The 20,106-nt window shown below is 38.2% G+C and overlaps 4 protein-coding genes across 8 annotated transcripts in view; 2 read left to right on the forward strand and 2 right to left on the reverse strand.

Moving 5' to 3' along the window:
• Window positions 1-20,106, reverse strand: part of LOC105227099 (uncharacterized) — a 401,109-nt gene that overhangs the window by 258,382 nt on the left and 122,621 nt on the right. The window lies entirely within an intron of this gene.
• Window positions 1-20,106, reverse strand: part of LOC125775372 (uncharacterized) — a 211,079-nt gene that overhangs the window by 26,362 nt on the left and 164,611 nt on the right. The gene's annotated exons all lie outside the window — the stretch shown is intronic.
• Window positions 3,009-5,268, forward strand: LOC105229016 (leucine carboxyl methyltransferase 1). 3 transcript variants are annotated; one of them, XM_011209070.4, is made up of 5 exons: window positions 3,009-3,241; window positions 3,324-3,626; window positions 3,815-4,240; window positions 4,315-4,619; window positions 4,679-5,268. In XM_011209070.4, exons 2-5 carry the CDS (start codon window positions 3,408-3,410, stop codon window positions 4,713-4,715), a joined length of 987 nt encoding a protein of 328 aa, XP_011207372.1. In that variant the 5' UTR covers window positions 3,009-3,241; window positions 3,324-3,407; the 3' UTR covers window positions 4,716-5,268. The 3 variants fall into 3 exon arrangements, with proteins under 3 accessions (XP_011207372.1, XP_011207362.1, XP_011207379.1); XM_011209060.4 differs by having other exon boundaries at window positions 3,339-3,626; XM_011209077.4 differs by having other exon boundaries at window positions 3,343-3,626.
• On the forward strand, window positions 9,684-15,852 carry LOC125780354 (uncharacterized). Of its 3 annotated transcripts, none has more exons than XM_049462619.1 (3): window positions 9,684-10,896; window positions 10,976-15,041; window positions 15,629-15,852. In XM_049462619.1, the coding sequence occupies exon 2, from the start codon at window positions 12,743-12,745 to the stop codon at window positions 14,348-14,350; it is 1,608 nt and encodes a 535-aa protein (XP_049318576.1). In that variant the 5' UTR covers window positions 9,684-10,896; window positions 10,976-12,742; the 3' UTR covers window positions 14,351-15,041; window positions 15,629-15,852. The 3 variants fall into 2 exon arrangements, with proteins under 3 accessions (XP_049318577.1, XP_049318576.1, XP_049318578.1); XM_049462620.1 differs by having other exon boundaries at window positions 15,116-15,852.

The following is a 20,106-nucleotide window of genomic DNA, read 5'->3' on the forward strand; positions in this document are numbered from 1 at the left end:
TTTACAACGAACTCAGAAATATTTAAAGCAATCACAGAATTAACACAAATTATAAAAGAATTACAAGGCAACTCGAACGAAAAGATTGTTTTAAGACAAATAAACAAACTAATAATTACTGAATTTGAAAATATAATACAGACTATTAAATTATTAAAACAGGGAAATTTGAATCATTTAATTTGTATAAATACATATGTATATAGCAGAAATCAAAGAAAATAATAAACGAGGAAATAATTAATGTAACAATATCAGATCTTATTGATGTTTGAGAATTTAAAATTACACAAAAAATAACCTAATAATGGTTAATATTTAATATCAAAAGAGATGGAAAATTGTTACTAATAGCTTCCGGAAAACACAATGTTAATAATTATACAAGTAAAGGGTGATTTTTTAAGAGCTTGATAACTTTTAAAAAAAAAAAAACGCATAAAATTTGCAAAATCTCATCGGTTCTTTATTTGAAACGTTAGATTGGTTCATGGCATTTACTTTTTGAAGATAATTTCATTTAAATGTTGACCGCGGCTGCGTCTTAGGTGGTCCATTCGGAAAGTCCAATTTTGGGCAACTTTTTCGAGCATTTCGGCCGGAATAGCCCGAATTTCTTCGGAAATGTTGTCTTCCAAAGCTGGAATAGTTGCTGGCTTATTTCTGTAGACTTTAGACTTGACGTAGCCCCACAAAAAATAGTCTAAAGGCGTTAAATCGCATGATCTTGGTGGCCAACTTACGGGTCCATTTCTTGAGATGAATTGTTGTCCGAAGTTTTCCCTCAAAATGGCCATAGAATCGCGAACTGTGTGGCATGTAGCGCCATCTTGTTGAAACCACATGTCAACCAAGTTCAGTTCTTCCATTTTTGGCAACAAAAAGTTTGTTAGCATCGAACGATAGCGATCGCCATTCACCGTAACGTTGCGTCCAACAGCATCTTTGAAAAAATACGGTCCAATGATTCCACCAGCGTACAAACCACACCAAACAGTGCATTTTTCGGGATGCATGGGCAGTTCTTGAACGGCTTCTGGTTGCTCTTCACCCCAAATGCGGCAATTTTGCTTATTTACGTAGCCATTCAACCAGAAATGAGCCTCATCGCTGAACAAAATTTGTCGGACGTAAAGCGCGAAACACATTTCGAACCGAACACTGATTTTGGTAATAAAATTCAATGATTTGCAAGCGTTGCTCGTTAGTAAGTCTATTCATGATGAAATGTCAAAGCATACTGAGCATCTTTCTCTTTGACACCATGTCTGAAATCCCACGTGATCTGTCAAATACTAATGCATGAAAATCCTAACCTCAAAAAAATCACCCGTTACAATAGAACGAGTATATTTGATAACTTTTGAAGATAATGTAACAATAGATGATAAAAACTATGAAAATTCCACTGGAAAAAATTTAAAATATTCAAAAGAACGAAAATTTTAGCCATTTTTTTTAAGTAGAATTAAGCAGCACATCATCTAAGCTCTGCACTTCCTAGAACGTTTAATGAAGTTTTGTATCCAGGCTTAAAAATAAAAGGGCGGTAAATAAAGAAATCTCAATTCTGTTCTGTTTAGTGCAGTTACTCATCAGATCGAAAGTGATTCGCTTGATTTTTTTTAAACTTCTTTGGTGCATTTATTTGTATACTTAAATAAAGCTCGGGGAGTTGGACTAGCTTTGGGAGTTTTCGATAAATGTCAATAGCACCAACATAGCCTTTCTTATTTCGCTTTAAAAGGACAACGACAATTTTATTCTTTGACGTGATAACATGAAACAAAACATGGTACCAAATTACCTATACGGTAAATCGTACAGGACCTTTTTTTACGACTCATTTCAACAATTTATTTAAATATTATACACACAATAAATAAACATAAAAAAATCATTTAGTATTCGTGATGAATGTATTTATGTATTTATAAAAAAATCGGCCTGATTAATTTCAACATTAAAAAAAATCGCGAAAATCAGTGATTTTTCGGAGGGTCACACAGAGACGATCGCTTAATGTAGTTATTACAAGTATTTATTGAATTTTATAATGAAATGAATCTTCGTGTTATACGCCAGGGCGCTATCTCGCGCATTGACAAAAAAAAAACAAAGAAGAAAATATCGAAGTCATAGACCATCCTACTAATTGTGATTTTAGAACATATATGTACATATGCATATTTTCGGACAAATAAAATCTGGCTTAGCAGTTAATTCTTCATTCTATGTAAATAAAAATCGAAATTATATAATTGTTCATATTTTAAAAAACCTGTTTCAAGCGTTTTTGTCAGATGACAGAATTAAAATACGCTCTGTTTCAAAATATGGAGCGTACGACAATGAGTAAAATTTCCACCATACTTCAAATGTCAGTTAATTTTTGAAAATGCAGCAACCTTTTTTTAAGCTTAAGTTTATAAAAATCTTTATTATCTAACATATAGACATAATTATAAATTTGTATAACTTTATATATAACTGTAATTCATTACGCTTCAGAATTGAAGCATATTTTGCAAAAAGAATTTAAGTTGGGATCCATTGTACTGCACCGTATATAATATTTGGTTGTCAAAAAAGTCTTGCGGTATTTTCGCTAGTTGTCGCTGAAAGCGCGTAGTTCTAGTTTTATTCGTTCTGGTGTAGAGGTGGTCGAAGATGCGCCACGCTCCGGAAGGCCTGTCGTCGAAAATTGCGATAAAATCGCTGAATTGGTCGAAAGAGGCCGGCATAGTAATCATCAAACCGTTATAAACCATTTGAAGAAGCTTGGAGTCACTAAGAAGCTCGATGTATGGGTGCCAACCGAATTGATTCAATAAAAATACCGCAAGACTTTTTCGACAACCAATATATGCATTTCGACATAAGATACAAAGTTGGCAACTCTTTTTTAGCAAAGGCAACCACCACATGTGTTAAATTGTCAAAAGAAAAGAAGTACTAAACATCAGTAAACTACTATAAATAATGCAACCCTGTTTCTTTGCTTTTCTAATCCTAACAGAATTTCGGAATTTTTCCGATCAGACAACAGGGGACATAAAATTTAAGCAGCAGGAGTGAAATGTCAATTAAGGATTGCAAATTAAGTACTAATAATAGTTAAAATATAGCGAATTGTTCTAATTAATTGACTTCAGAAGTTTGGTAAAACTTCAATGTTAGTGTAATAAAGGAAAAACATCTGACATCCAAGGGAATATCGCGGTGAAAACTAAAGTTCAAGGTTTGTGGCTATTGGCCAAATAAAGCCTATATGTGATACGCTTGTGTTCCAAATACCACCAGTTTTTGTGAAGTAATAATAGTTGCACTTGTTTCAGATAGTTGTTGTCCCGGAATTAGGATAATAAAATTTCTGGGAGGATACAAGTCTATTGAAGTTGTTAGTAATGGAACCGCCTTGTACATTTCATCATTGCGATGAGGCTGTGATCGCTACTAACGACGATGCCAGCGATTGTAAACGTTGTGCAGTTCGATTGGGATATTGGAAGGATGACTATATTGGATATTTTGTTCGAAATCAAGATAGAAAAGCTCCAGAGATTAATCGAGGCTATTTCGCCCGAGTTAAAGGCGTCGAAATGTGTATAGAAAAGTTTCTGAAGGTTAGTGCGTTTTGGTATGCAAGCATTATTTCCTTTTTACTTCAAAATTGTTAAAAATATATTGAACGAATTGTGTAACAAACAAATTTATAGTCCACTATGTTTTTATTTTTTAAAAGTTATAAGATTTACTATTTTAAGTTTCATAAATAATGTCTATTTGAACATAATTAATTTTTACCTTTTAGAAAACTGATGGAAATTGCCAAATCATAAACCTTGGGTGCGGATTCGACACACTATATTTTCGGCTGAAGGACACACCACATCAAGTGAAGAATTTTATAGAATTAGATTTTCCAACGGTTACAGCTCGAAAGTGCTATACAATTAAACGCAATAAAGCACTGCTAGCGAAAATCCATGATGAGGATGGTGAAGTTCGTCTTAGCACAACAGACTTGCATGGCCCCAGCTATCACCTGATGGGCGTAGACCTACGAAATCTTGACGAATTAGACAATAAGCTGCAACAAGCAGAAATTGACTACAAACTTCCTACGATATTTCTTGCGGAATGTGTGTTGGTTTACATTGAAGCCCAAAATTGCAAGAATTTACTAAAATGGATTTCTAGCAAATTTATCACTGCAGTATTTGTCAACTATGAGCAGGTACATACTTATCTTTTTAAAGACATTTGTCGGAGGTATATTGTAGTATTTTTAAATATTACCTTTGTTTTAAGGTCAATATGAACGACAGATTCGGAGAAGTGATGTTGAATAACTTACGCAGTAGAGGTTGTAGTTTAGCTGGTGTTGAATCATGTATTTCTTTGGATACCCAAATAGGTCGATTCCTGGAATGTGGGTGGAACGGAAGTCGAGCATGGGATATGGTACAGGTTTATCAAAGTATATCCCCTGCAGAGAGACAACGGGTTGAAAGACTGGAGATGCTTGATGAAGCAGAGCTTCTTACACAGTTATTCCAACATTATTGCCTTGTCATTGCTTGGATAGGTGAACTATTTCAAGACATTGAAATAACGTAAGTAATTGTCAATTACATTCGTTTATTTCATTTAGAAACTTTGGATTCCTATTTAGAGTCGAAAAGCGTATGTCATCATTGAACATCGATTGAAGGAGGTTTAGCAGTTACACACAAATTTAATGTGAACCACAGACCCAGTGTAATACATTGTATGGAATGATGCTACTCGTCATTGCTTAGTTATCCCGGGAGAACTGTATAAACAACTGCTACTTTTATAAACGTTATTTTTATATTAAATGAAAAGTTTCATGGCTAATTGTGTACTTTAAAATTGAACTATTTAAAATATAGTTTTCCTGTTTGTAAGATATAAGCGAATTAGCAAGATACATTTTTTATGTAATTTATATGTAAAAATTTGTAACCATCCAAAACAAAAAATCCATGTTATAATATTTCTAAGTGTTAACAAAATTTTTCTTATGTTTACTTCCACAACTTAACATCATATTTTTCTCCATCCAGGTATTTATCTTAATGTGTGCGGTGGTCATCACTTAACAAAATAATCAAAATTAATACTGGTAAAGCTGATGAGTTTAAAAATCAATTCAATATAGTATATGTATATGTGTATATGTAAGAGAATATTTTGAAGATGGTATAGAAAACTCCTTAAATAAAAGTGTTTGCATTGTAACAGGTGTGGATATTATTAAATTCTTTTTGGGTAAAAGCGTGTCTATTGTTGTTGTAGCTCTAGAAAACATTTCCGTATTTTGAGGAATGCTGTCGACTTGATAGTGCTTGGCCGCTATGTATTCTAACAAAATGTTGCAACTCAACTATTCAAGACGGTTTTCTACATTGTTTTGCAATTTTTAGAGTTTGAATACATTGAACACCTTTAAAGAAAATATAATCACTTTAGTTTTTTTTATTTACGAATGTTTCTAACTTAATAATTTATCAAAACTGATTTGGAAAAAATCGCTGCTCTTTAAACTTTAACACTATTTTGTTGTTATTTTATCTATACATTAATATGATTAAAATAATATTTGTAATTGATAGTTTGGAATTTTAGAAAACATTGAAAGCGGAACTCCCCTCGTATTATCTCGGGTGTAAAACTTCATGTCTCTGCCGGATTTATTTATTGAGTTGTCGTACTTTTATAGTAATTATATCCTGAACAGGGTATATTAAGTTTGTCACGAAGTTTGTAACACCCAGAAGGAAGCGTCGGAGACGCTATAAAGTGTATAAATAAATGATCAGTATGTCGAGCTGAGTCGATTTAGCCATGTCCGTCGGTCTGTTTTTAAGATATCGTTTTGAAATTTTGCAAACGTCATTTTCTCTTCAAGAAGCTGCTCATTTGTCGGAACGGCTGATATCGGATCACTATAACATATAGCTGCCATACAAACTGAACGATCGGAATCAAGTTCTTGTATGGACAACTTTCACATTTGACAAGATATATTCACGAAATTTGGTATATATTATTTTCTAAAGTGACAATGTAATCTCCGAAAAAATTGTTCAGATCGGTTGACTATAGCATATAGCTGCCAAACAAACTGAACGATTGGAATCAAGTTCTTGTATGGATAACTTTCACATTTGACAAGATATATTCACGAAATTTGGTATATAGTATTTTCTACAGCAACAATGTAATCTCTGAAGAAATTACTAACAGAAATGCACCTGTGAAGGTTATTTAGCTTCGGTGCAACCGAAGTTAACGTTTTTCCTTGTTTTTAACTAACAATTTTATGGGGAGTAGGCGGGATTATCATCTGATTTAATTAATTTTTGCAATGTGGGTATAATAAAAACTAATGCAGCCTCTAGAGTTGACATTTTAGCCTTTCTTGAGGTAATATGGATCCTTACAAGTAAATCGATATATTACAGTTTTGAAAATTTTTTAAAATGTCAAGGAAATTTTAGAGAGAAACATTAAAAAAACCAAATTTTTAACACTGTTAGGGTGCATGCATAGTGGGCGTTCAAAGCCGGGCCAAGCGCAAAGCTGATTTCGATCAGCACGGACCGATTCTAGGTACCACGGATGCGAGATTCAGCGCTGAATTTTCCGCATATTAGAAACTTACAACAGCATTACATCTGCAGAGTTACCAAATTTAGTAAAATCGATAGGAAGGCGGCTTCAAGCGGTTATTGATGCCAAGGGAAGTCCAACTAAATGCTAATATGCAATAATACCTACAGTTAACACTGCTAGTACGGTTTCCGATCAACCCAACTCGTTGAAAAAAATGTTGGGCCAAAACTGGCAAAATGGCTTTTAAATAATGTATATTGCAAATTCAGAAGTTATTTTCGTTTAAACGAGATATAAGCTATTTTTACAGAACGAGATGAAGAAACGGTACCAGAAAATATCCATTTTCTTGCCATCGGTAGTTATCTAGAATGCTTTTTAAATGATTTTAACTTTGAGCTAACGCAACCTACGACACGGTTGTTACAAAAGCTGCTTTTAAATTCATGGATATTGGATTGACCGAGGACGAGTAAAACGCATCAAAATTTTAATTTTACTCAACAAGAATATTCCGAAGGTTAGTTCATAGTGTCGCCTCTTTTTGTTCGAAATAGTTCCCACAGTCGCTTAATTTTATTCATAGAGGGGCACTTTGCAGTACCAGTAAAAATGCAGTAAAAATTTTTTTTTACTGATAATGAAATTAAATTTTCATTACCAGTACAGTTTTACTGATTACTGAAAAAATTAGCAGTAAAAATATTTTTTTACTGGTTACTGAAAATAATATTTTTACTGGTTACTGGAAAAATTTGCATAAAAATATTTTTTTACTGGTTACTGAAAATAATTTTCAGTAAAAATATTTTTTTTACTGGTTACCGAAAATAATTTGCAGTAAAATTACTGATAATATCATTTGAGTTGCATAACCAGCAAAATATTTACTGTTTACTGAAAATAGTTACTGGTAATGAAAATGTTGTGCACTATCATCAGCGAATTTAAATCATGTACTTATGTACTCAATAAATATTTTTAGTTTTGCTCTGTCTTCTTTTCCTTAGAAAAAAATACACATGAAACACTAAATGCAAATGAGTCAGAACTCAAAACCAAAAAGATTCAAACAAAAATTATATGCAAATATTTATAATATTATGAACGGATTGAGATCACCAAAAAAGAAAGTCCTTCTTGCGTAAAATATAATCTTAAATCAAATTTTTATTTTGACTCTGATATATTAAACATAGGCTATGCTTTAATACACAGAAAATCCCAAATGAAAATCTTGAGTTATGACTCTTTTCGTTTAGTGTGCGATACAACAAAATCATCACCTCATAACTGTAACTGTCGTACAATCCAAGCAATGCAATTATATGTAGAAGCATTGAAAAAAATAGTCCAATAAATATTTATTGCACCCTACACATATTTATGCAATATAAAAGGAGTGGAAGTTATATGCTAATTGTTTTATATTAGCTGATAAGCTGCTTTATCAGATTCGATTTACCGACGTTCGTCCGTCTGTTAAATAAAGTTTATTTTAATTTAATAAGAATTATACTTCAAATTAAGAAGAATGAATAATTTGCAAACCTGTTACAGGGTATCAATAAGTCGGTTCGCCTGACTAAAAACTTTTTTACTATTGTCCACGTGCGCAATCAATGAACAAAACAGTTAATTCTAAAATAATTCGGTCATAGGTTTGATTAACATACACTCTAGTGATTTTAAGTGATTTTAAAAATTTAAAGTACTACATTTAAATGAATGCATTAAATTTCAGTAGTGATGATTGACCAAGATTTCGTTGGCGAACAAAATATTCCAAGTTGTTCAAACGGTCGGAACTCACAAATAACTCACAATATTATGAGATATGACAATTTAAGTGAAAGTTCAAGTACACCACATTCGATGAATGAAGAATCTTAGTTGTTTAAAAAGATGCAAAATAGCACTATTTTATTTGTTATATATGTTTTTATTTAAAGCTGCACAATTTCATTAAAATGCAGATGAACAAAACTCCTCATCAAAGAAGAATGTATGGCCCCTGCGAATGGTAGGCACCTTGTCGTGGTGCAGGGGCTTAAACCGCAGCACAGCACGGCAGCTCCCACCCACCAGGGATGATGCTGCTCAGCATCTCCCCTGGAGGATGGCAGAGGCCGCATGTGCGCGGCAACCAAGAGCTACCACCTCCTAATCCAGGGTGTTATGCGACCCGTGCCCATTGGATGATTTGCAGCCAGGAGGTAAATTCGGCTGTATTCGCACGGAGCCTTCCCAACACCGGGCCGCCTTGGGAAGTAACGGTGGCCTTACTGCGTCAAGGGGCTCTGGCGCAGCGGACTTCTGGATTCCCCTTTCAAAGACTAGACCGGGAGGCCCACAACACGGGCCAAACGGTCGTAAGAACAAGATGGAGCAACAAAACAATAGAACAAAAAACAACAAACAGACAACGGCAACAACAATGGCAACTACAACGGCAACAACAACAACGGCAACCGAAACAACGACAACAACAACCGGAGCAACGGGTAGAAGCAGTAGCAGCAGCAGTACCGCAAGCAAAAGTGGCCCAGGAGCTAGAAGAAAGGCTAGCTTCATGGATGCCCTGTCGCCTGAAGAGCGAGCACTCTTCGAGGAGCACGCTCGCGATGACGACGATGTACCCTCTGGCAGCGGTACACAGCGTAGTGAGTCAGGAAAGACCACGGTAAATCGCGCAAATGCTGCCCCCTCAACCCCCTTGAGCAGGATCGACTGCAGAGAGGAGGGTGGTTTCACGAAAGTGGAATCTAAGGGTGAACGTAAGCGGAGAAGGCAACGAGGGAACATCCCACGTACCCCGGAGCCAGGACAGCCAGGAGGTCATGGCGATCCTCGTAGAGCAGGAATGAGCGGAGCCACTCTTAAGTGGTACCTAAGATTCCTGGAGGACGGCATGACACCAGAGTCAGCTGAAAAGCGGGCTCTGAGTAAGAGCAGCGGGAATAACCCCTCTCCCAGCAATGCGCAGCGCACTGGTGCCAACGGTGGATCGGCGGCAACAAGGCGGAGGAATCGAAGGCGTCGCCGGGCTCACGCTGCTTCGTTAGAAGGACGGAGCGAAGCAAGGACCGCGCCTCAAGAGGCACCCAGAATGGAAAAGAGAAAGAGTGGCCAGATAACACCTCAGGAGCCACCTAGACCTAAGAGGGTAAGAGAGGACATACCACAGGAAACCAGGGAAAGGCGCTCCAACCCCAACCAGCAGCCAACCGCAAGCCGTAAATACGCAGAGGCTGTGAGCAGCATTCGGATGGCTGTGTTGCCCCGCAACTACCCGGCGGAGGCCCTAGGATCCGAACAATTGACGGCGCTCCAGGACTGCATAGTGGACGCTCTGTCTGTCGGCATAGGCTTCACCGGCGCCTTCAACGGCATATTCTTCAAGGGAGGAATGCTGCTGGTTGACTGCCAAAATGAAAAGTCGGCCACTTGGATACAAGGGATCGTACCAAGACTGGAGGGTTGGAGGGGTCCGGCCCTGTGTGTAAGAAGGGGAGACGAGATCCCACAGCTACACAACATGGTGGCGTTCTTCCCAAGAAGCGCAGATAAAGGCTACGACATCGCGCTCAATCTGGTAAGGAACCAGAACGAAGGTTTAAGTACCTCGGCGTGGAAGGTCGTAGCGAGCAAAGTTGAGGGTTCCGGGTGGAACCTCAACATAACGATGGACGATGAGTCATACAAGTATATCCGGCAGAAGGGATTCAGACTGAATTTCCGCTTCGGCAAGATCGTCGTGAGGCCATGGAGGCCCAAGACCACGTCTACAAGCCAGGAATCTCCGAAGGAGACGACCGCGGCACCAGCTCCACCCGTAGCCCGCCAAGCAGCGCATGAAGCGACTGCCGCTGTGGTTTCGTGTGAGAGAGAGGAGCCCACCAACGACACAATTTCGGATGGGCAGGTTGCGACCTCCAATGCAGAAGTGAACAGCAGCAACGAGGTCCCTAAGGAGCAGGAAGGCAGGTTGTTATCCACCCAAGAGCTCCTGGAAGGGCTGGAGATGCAGGTCGATGGAGGGATTGAGGACGAGGACCCGTCCCTCGTCGAACCTGTACTATAATCTCCAGTACCGGCATAGAGGTGGCTCAGGTGAACCTCCATCACGCATCGGCAGCCTCGGCGGTCATCGTGAAGAGGTTCATCTCGGATAACCTGGGCATCATCTTAATCCAGGAACCTTGGGTGTTCAGAGGAGAGGTAAGAGGCCTCAACACAAGAAAGAGCAAGGTAATCTGGGATCTCTCTAGCGAGAGACCCCGTTCCTGTGTAGTCGTTAGAGCCGATATAGACTTTTTCAGTATTTCAGAGTTTCTAACGCAAGATCTGGTGGCAGTACAGATAAAGGACAAGGAAGGATCGGACTTCGTCCTCGCATCAGCATATTTTCCGGAAGAGACGGCCACGGCACCCCCCCCATTGATACTAAAACTAGTGGAGCACTGCAAGGCCAACAATCTGCCCCTAACCATAGGTTGCGATGCCAATGCGCACCACACGGAATGGGGCAGCACGGACTGTAACGTGAGGGGTGAGTCACTTCTAGAATTTATACTTAGTAATAATATTAACATAGAGAATGTAGGTTGTGAACCAACCTTCGTAACCAGCGTTCGGAAAGAGGTCCTAGACATTACCCTGAGCAACGACAGCATGATCGGGCTGATCTCGCAGTGGCGGGTTTCAAAGGAACCCTCACTGTCAGATCACATGATCATTCGCTTTGTTCTGAGGGTGACAATCGGTGACCGACCTCCGACCCGTACCCCGAGAAATACAAACTGGGGTCTCTTCAAAGAAAATCTAAACAGGAACTTAAGTGCAGTGGAGCAGGCGGATGGTAGGTCCACCACAGTTGGGCTGGAGAGTAGGCTAAACGCCATAAACCAATCCATTATGGACGCCTACCACTGTGCCTGTCCACTGAAAGCGATCACCACTAAACAAAGCTGTCCCTGGTGGTCCAGTAAACTCTCCGCCCTTAGACTTAGGGTGCGCAAGCTGTTTAACAAAGCCAAGCGCACGGGCAGCTGGGAAGTATATAAGCGGCAGCTAACAATCTACAATAAGGAGATTAGGCTTGCCAAGACAAACAGTTTCAGGAAATTCTGTGAGAGCGTCTCCTCGACCCCGGAGGCAGCAAGACTGCACAAGGCGATGTCGAAGGGTAAGACGGACACAGTGTTATCCCTAAAAAGACAGGACGGGACCTATACGACAAGCGCGGAGGAGAGGGCGGAAACACTCCTACAAACGCACTTCCCGGAGACAGTTCAAGTTGACCTAACCCCAGCTTCGGTCACGCGTAGGCCAGATCGCTCAGACTGGCTGACTGCAAGGAATCTGTTCACTGCAGACTCAGTCAGATGGGCACTGGCCTCCTTTTCGAGCTACAAGTCACCGGGAGTGGACGGCGTCTTCCCGGCCCTTCTGCAGCAAGGTATGGACATTCTCCTACCGCACCTGCTAGGGCTGATGAGAGACAGTCTGGCGATGTCGTATATCCCCGAGCCATGGAGAATTGCTAGAGTAATTTTCATCCCCAAGATAGGAAGAAGAGACTATTCGGTAGCCAAATCATTCCGGCCCATAAGTCTGACCTCCTTCTTTCTGAAGGGGATGGAAAAGGTAATTGACAACCACATAAGATCGAAGGTGCTGAAGGTCGCACCCCTGCATGACAGACAACACGCGTACAGAGCGGGAAGATCCACAAATACTGCTCTGTACCAACTCACGTCTGAACTGCAGGATTCACTAGTCAATGGCGAGGTAGCGCTTTGCGCCTTCCTAGACATTGAGGGTGCCTTTGATAATACATCTCACACAAGCGTGATCAAGGCACTCGAGAGAAGGAATGTAACCCTCCCGATACGCAGATGGATTGAAGCCCTTCTGCGCACTAGGGTAGCAGAAACAACAGTGGGAAAGTAAGATTCGTCTTGGCACCACGAGGGGATGCCCACAGGGCGGAGTACTATCCCCTCTGCTATGGAGCCTGATAGTAGACGAGCTACTCGAGCTACTCACAAGCAATGGAATCCGCTGCCAAGGGTATGCGGACGACATCGTCATAATGGCGAGAGGCAGATTTGTGAACACTCTCTGTGACATTGTTCAAAGGGGTCTAAACTTGGCGAAAGGATGGTGCACCACGGTAGGGCTAAACATCAACCCAGCAAAGACCACCGTGATCCCATTCACAAAGCGGAGATCTCTTCCGGGCCTGAGGTCCCTTACAATCGGAGGCACAGAGGTGGAAATGTCTAAAGAGGTCAAATTCCTTGGCCTCACCTTAGACTCACAGCTAAGATGGAGTAGGCATTTGGACCTAACGCTATCCAAGGCAACAAGAGCACTTATGATTTGTAGACGCCTGGCCGGCAGATCATGGGGATGCAAGCCAAACATCATTAGATGGCTGTATACCATGATAGTAAGACCTATCGTCACCTATGGGGCGGTTATATGGGCCACCAAAGCGGCGCAGTCCTCGGTGATAGGAAGACTGTCAAAGCTGCAAAGACTTGCATGTGTCTGTGCTTCGGGGGCAATGCGCACATGCCCCACGGTGGCACTGGAAGTCTTACTAGAGCTCACACCGCTTCATCAGGTGATCAAGCTAGCAGCAAAGCACACCATGCTGCTAATGTCAGCAGAAGGCTATGGAAGAGGGAAGATCATGACCTCTAAACAGATGGACGCCCTAGCGGAAAGCACACCGCTGGCCCTCCTCCCACGAGATGGCACAACAAAGAAAATTAATCTCGTAAAGAAATTTAAAGTAACTCTAGGCAGCAAGATGGAGTGGAATGATTCCACTCTGGAGAAGCTACTGGAAGACAGTACCATTCAGTGGTACACTGATGGCTCAAAAACACCGGAAGGTATTGGGGCAGGTATTGCGGGACAGCGTACTAAGCTGTCCATACCTATGGGCAGCTTCCCAAGTATCTTCCAGGCTGAAGTTTTTGCCATCAGTCAGTGCGCGGAAGTCAACCTCAGCCGCAACTATCGCAACCAGCGCATAGCTATTCTCAGTGATAGTCAAGCGGCACTAAAGGCGATTCTGTCATACGAGACAAAATCGCTTTTAGTCGAGGAATGTATAGAAAGGCTAAACCGCCTGTCCCTGTGCAATCGGGTACACCTAATCTGGGTACCAGGGCACAAGGGAGTAGAAGGTAATGAGAAGGCCGACGAGCTGGCCCGCACGGCAGCAGCATCCAAGATGTTGGGACCAGAGCCATATATAGCGGTAGGACCCCACACTCTTAAGGAGCTGCTCCGCACGGAGGAAAGAGAGGATAGAGAGCGGCACTGGCGGCAGGCAGCAGGTATGCGCCACGCTAAGCTGCTCATGGGAGGGTATAACCTCTCCAGGTTTAAAGCATTAATTAACCTACCTCGTGAGAAATTCCGTCTCCTCGTCGCAATATACACCGGCCACTGTAAACTCAGGAAGCACCTGTCCAACATGGGTATGGTCTCCGGTGCCAACTGCCGGTTCTGCGACCTGGAACAGGAGACACCAGCACACCTTATCCAGGATAGCACAGCAATCTGTGGGAAAAGGCTTAAGGCCCTGGATTCAGTGTATATCAGCAGGGATCACATAACCTCGCTTGAGCCCAGCAAACTCCTGGAACTGTTCAGGCTGCTTGGGCTCTGTGAGGTCATGTGATATAGGAGAGGGCACAATAGACCCTAGGTCGCGGTGCATTACCTCATTTAATAATTCTAATTCTAATTCTAATGGCTTAATTGGTGGTTGTCAAGTGTGCGGAAAAAAATTAAAGGTTCGCTTCGTATTAGTTCCAATTTTATCAAGCATTTGAAAAAGGAACACCCACAAAAATTTAGCGAGTTCAAGTCAATCAAAGATGAAAGAAGGCAGAGCGTAAGCCGCAAAAGCTCTTTTAACCATGACATTTTGGATTTTATTTGCAACACAACGTCTCCCTTGTCCACAGTCAGTAACCAAAGTTTTAAAAAACTATTTCCTGGTAAAAGTCTTCCGAGCCGCCGTTCAATTACCAGGTTACTTTTCGAGAGCCACACTAAATATGTTCAAAATCTGGTCATTGAGCTAAATAACGTTGAATACGTGTGCGTAACTGCAGATGTATGGTCAGGTGGAAAAAAATCATTTTTTGGTTACACTTGTCACTGGTTAACTTCTAACAGTTTTGAGCGGACGTCTGTAGCACTGGCTTGTCGAAGGTTTAAAGGAACTCATTCGTTTGATCGTGTGACGAAAATGATATGCGACATAAATAAGCAATATAAATTACCCGTGGAAAAAATTGTTTATACGATTACTGACAATGGATCTAACTTCGTTAAGGCATTTAAAGAATTTGGAGTTGAATTAAGTAAGTGAAGTATATCGCATATATGTATTTAATCCAAATCAATATATTCAATTATTGATTCTCATTGATTTAAGGTTGGTACGCAGCTCTCAAGTAATTGCTCAAGAACAAATATACATTATTTCTCAAGTAATTTTGACAGCTGGTTACGCATTGTGAATGATCCACACTAGAAGAGCAAGAGAGAATAAACAAAGTAAACAAACTTTGTGCGTATGTATGTATGTGTATGGTAACACAAATATTTTCATTGAGATTTAAGGAATGTTGTTGATGATTGGTTGGTTTTATACAACATTTCAAAATGGAACATACTTTATAATAATGATTTCAACTAATTTAGGATGAATTTGACGATTACTTCGAATTTCCTGCAAGAAACAATTGTTGATTTGATGTTTCTTCGCAAAACCAGGTTTGCCATATTCACATTTTATTGAAAAAAAGTATTAAAAATTAGTACTAGGTTTCTTAAGAGCTGCGTACTAGCACAAGTAACTTTATCGCAGGAACGTTTCTGGACCGTTTCTTAAGCGTTTTTTATATGAAGTTTTTACGTTTCTTGAGAGCTGCGTACTAAGCTTTAGGACCTATAAAAGAATGTGACAGTGATGACGGATCTGACTCTGATTCCGATCAAATGACTCGATAATTGCTGTAGGTCCTCAATTTCGATCTGTAACTCCACGTCTGCCAAAACACTTTCCTTGTGCGAGCCACACTCTAAATCTTTTGGCTTCAACCGATTTCAACAAAATTTTGAATTCATCAAGTCAGGATATTAAAGATATTCACAAAAGATCTTTCCAAAGGTAAAAATTATTTGATTAACTGAACACTTTTTACATTTACATATTTTCTATAACTTTGTAGATGCACACAGCTTTGGAATAAATGCAATAGACCAAAATCTGCAGAAGTAGTTAATGAAGTTATAAACGCGAGTTTAATAACTCCATGCATAACAAGGTGGAACTCTCTTTATGATTCCGTTACGAAGTTGCTGCAACACAAAACCAATTTAGCAGAATTGTGTTACCGTTTAAAAATTCCTACCATTCTCAGCGAAGAAGTTGAGTACTTAGAGGAGTACGCAAAGCTTATGAGGCCTATTGCAGAAGCGATCGACTTCCTTCAGGGCGAAAAGACCATGTATTTTGGTTACTTCATCCCCACTATAGTGACTTTGAGAATAAAACTACGTCCATGACATTAAATTGCGATTTTTAAAAGCCCTTTTAGAAACAGCAATGACGCAAACAGAAGAAGAAGTAAAAAAAATGTTCAACACTTATGTGGTGAAGTATGGAAAGACAGCAGATGACGCAACACGTGTTCCGCCTCAAACTACTCAAAAAACCTTCCTTGATTTCGGGGAAGAAAGTAATGGTAAAATTTTTGCATTTGACTTTCAATTAAATATTTAATTTATTCACTTAAATAGATATAAGCATACAGAGTGGTTCCACTGACTCAGGCAATTATCTTCAGGAAACGCTTTTATACCTGGTGGAACGAGACGCCACAACAAGTTGTTTAAATAAACATCAGGCTATTAAAAACGTTTTTCTAAAATATAATACTCCATTGCCGCCATCTGCACCTGTAGAACGGTTGTTTTCGTTCGCTGGTATTGTTAACCGGTCTAGAAGGCAAAAACTCAGCGATGCAAATTTCGAAATGCTTGTTTTAAGAAAAGCTAATGGCGGATAACAAGTTGAAATAAATGTTTCAATGAAAACAAAAATAGTCGAATTTTCTTTAATTATTCATTGACCTAGTGGTTGGCTTTTGATTTTTAACTACCAGTAACTATTTTCAGTAAACAGTAAATATTTTGCTGGTTTTGCAAATCAAATGATATCAGTATTTTTACTGCAATTCCTTTCAGTAAGCTGTAAAAAAATATTTTTACTACAAATTTTTCCAGTAACCAGTAAAAAATTATTTTTACTGCAAATTATTTTCAGTAACCAGTAAAAAAATATTTTTACTGCAAATTATTTTCAGTAACCAGTAAAAAAATATTTTTACTGCTAATTTTTCCAGTAATCAGTAAAACTGTACTGGTAATGCAAATTTAATTTCATTATCAGTAAAGTGTTACTGTTTACTGCTGTACGTAATGCAGTAAATACATACATAATGCAGTGTGCCCATCTATGATTTTATTTTAATATTCTCAAATAATATCTTGTCTCGTCCAGGTCCGGAATTTTACTGCATGAGATCAACAAATTTTTCTATGGATTTGTATATAATAACTATTAATTTCTTATGTTGGCAACACCAATCAAACTTCGGTTGAAAAAGTTGAATTGCGTAATCCAAAAATGAGTTGAGTTGATTTGAACTTGAATTGTTTGAACTTCGATTCAACGCAGTAGCGTTAAAAACCGTAATAATGGATCAATTACACGGGTCAACACAAAATTTGACTATAAGTTTAAAGCAGTAAATTTCCATGTTTTAGGTCGTAATTAGCCGAAAAAATATATGCCATGAAAAAGTTTGCTTTTTTATTTAGGAAACTGCTTTAACGATATTTTTTAAAATATGTGGTTTTAATTTCTAATTGAAAATGAAATCACTTAAGGAAACATTTTTATTATTTTTATTAAGTTTTACTATCAAAATAACTTACAAAAAAGTACAAAATAATTTAAAAGTGCACACTTTTACTTTATCTTTTATGTTCATAGGTACTACCTCTTAATTAACCCCAAATATAGTAGTTTTACTATAACTTTTACAAAACCAAACTTTATACGAAAAAAAGGTATTTTCTCATCGTTTTTGTTTATAATTAATTAGAAAATCATAAATTAAACTTTAGGACAAAGAACGAACATTTTTTTGTAGAGTCGTGTTACATTTTAAAAGCACCGTCAATTTGCATATTTTTTATTTTTTTTTTGTATACGGAGAAAGTCTTATAGTTAAACCAGATTTTTTTATTTTCGATTCTTCCACGGAGAAGGCCGGAATTACTGCAGTAGTGGAGGACATTTTTAGCGCCGTCGGTGTCCTGGTAAAACTCAAAATTATTTTTTTTTCTAAAAAAATCGCTGTGCATTCTTGTAACATGAAAAATGCAAATTTCGAAATAATCGTAAATGTATTTTTTTTTATTAATAACGTATTTTTACTTTTGGCAAAAATGTGTAAAATCGGTCAATACTTCCGTAGCGCTTAATTTTTATTTAATTAATAATTTAAAACTTGAATTTGTAACCGATGTTGATATCGGTCAAACTGTGAGCGATCTTTATGAAACTCAGAATATTTTTCTGGTAATACGTTATACAAAAAATGGATAAAATCAGGGCAAAATACTAATATTCGATTTTTAAATAATTTTTAGAAACCGAAAAAATAAATAATTGATTTTTGCTGTTCAAATGTGGTTCAGCGAACTATTTATTAAATTTTATTTCCACACTCAAGTAGTATATTAAATAAGCTGTGAACTACTTACATTCCAAACTTAAAATTTTTAAATTGCTCCCAACAGATAGGACATCTTGTGCTATTGCGGTAAGTTTAATTTTACAGCCCTATTTTGAGAAAACCTCACAACTTGAGAAAACTTCACAACTGGTTTGTGAGGTTTGCTGTGAGGTGTATTTTGTGAGGTTATTCTTGCTCAAACCTCACAAGAAAAAATCACAAAACACTCACCATATGAGTTGAAAACCACTTTGCTATGAACCAGCTGGTTTACAAAAGCAAACAAAACAAAATAAAGAAATGGACAATCAAGAAAAGTAATTAATTTAATTTAATAATTAATTAATAATTTAATTTTTTTTTAAGATTTTCGAAATGTGAAAGAAAAACTTTGGAGCAGCTGCAGTTTTACAGCATATTTTTTAATCATAAATAGATTTTTGTTCGCACATGTGTCAAATAATACATACATACATATTTACAAATAAAATCTTGTCCAAATTATTTAGACTATAATAAATATGTACATAAATTTCTTCTTATTTATACTCAGAAGGAAGTAAAATGTACAAAGACCGTAAGTTACATATTTATTGTAATAGGCAAATGTTTATATTTATAATAGATAACGCTTTTGAAATACTTCCTCCATTCTATTTAAATAAAATAATTGCAAATTTCCTTAAAAATATTGAAATTAACAAAACAAACACAAACGATTTCGCATTGTGAGGTTTGACTTCAGACATCACAAATTTGTGAAGTTATTGTGAGCATTTGTGCATTTGAAATTAATAGGGAGGGGGGGAATTTTTTTGAGGGCACGAGAACTGGGCTGTAAGTTTCATTTAACCGATAGCTATAAACAAAAATATAGGTTGGATTGTTCATCTAAATCTTTGGTATCTTTATACAATTGGATAAATTCCAGAGTACTTTGCCAGACAAAATCTTGACTTAAGCAATTTATTGGAAGAGATCTAGACCAGTGGTCGGCATTTCATAGCAAAATTTTGCAAACTAACTTCACACGTACGCTTACGCTCTATCGTTCAGTCGTTGTCGAGCCAGCAACGAATTAACATCACGTAAGATTATAGCGCAAAACCAAATATGCCCTGCGAGAAATATTTTACGATGCTAAATGCCTTTGGTGCCATGCAATGCCTTTTATAAATCCTTAAAGACATTTTGTTAATTTTCATTATACTAATAATTATTTAGATGAAAAAGAACGAAAATGTGTTTATTTTATAATTTTGCTCATAAAATTTGCTTAATTTTAATTCCAATTTCTCACTGGGCTACTTTTTTTTAGTGCTCACCAACACAGTAACAGATCCTCTCATGCCGACCACTGAAGTATAAAGACGTTGAAAATTGACGTTGAGTATTGTTGCTTTGCTCATAGGGCTACAGCTACCAGGGGAGAGAATTGCTAATTGGTATTAAATCACCCTACAAGTTATACAACTTGGGAGCATATTGTTGAAAATGAATTCATATCTATCCGCTCAAAAGGTGGCTATTGAAATACAATGGGGGTATTCTCTTGTTCTTGCAAATCCCTTGCACGGTGCATATATTTCCTTTTGATGCACCGGCACAACAACAA

Source organism: Bactrocera dorsalis, chromosome 1 (genome assembly GCF_023373825.1).
Source record: "Bactrocera dorsalis isolate Fly_Bdor chromosome 1, ASM2337382v1, whole genome shotgun sequence".
Lineage (NCBI taxonomy): Eukaryota > Metazoa > Arthropoda > Insecta > Diptera > Tephritidae > Bactrocera > Bactrocera dorsalis.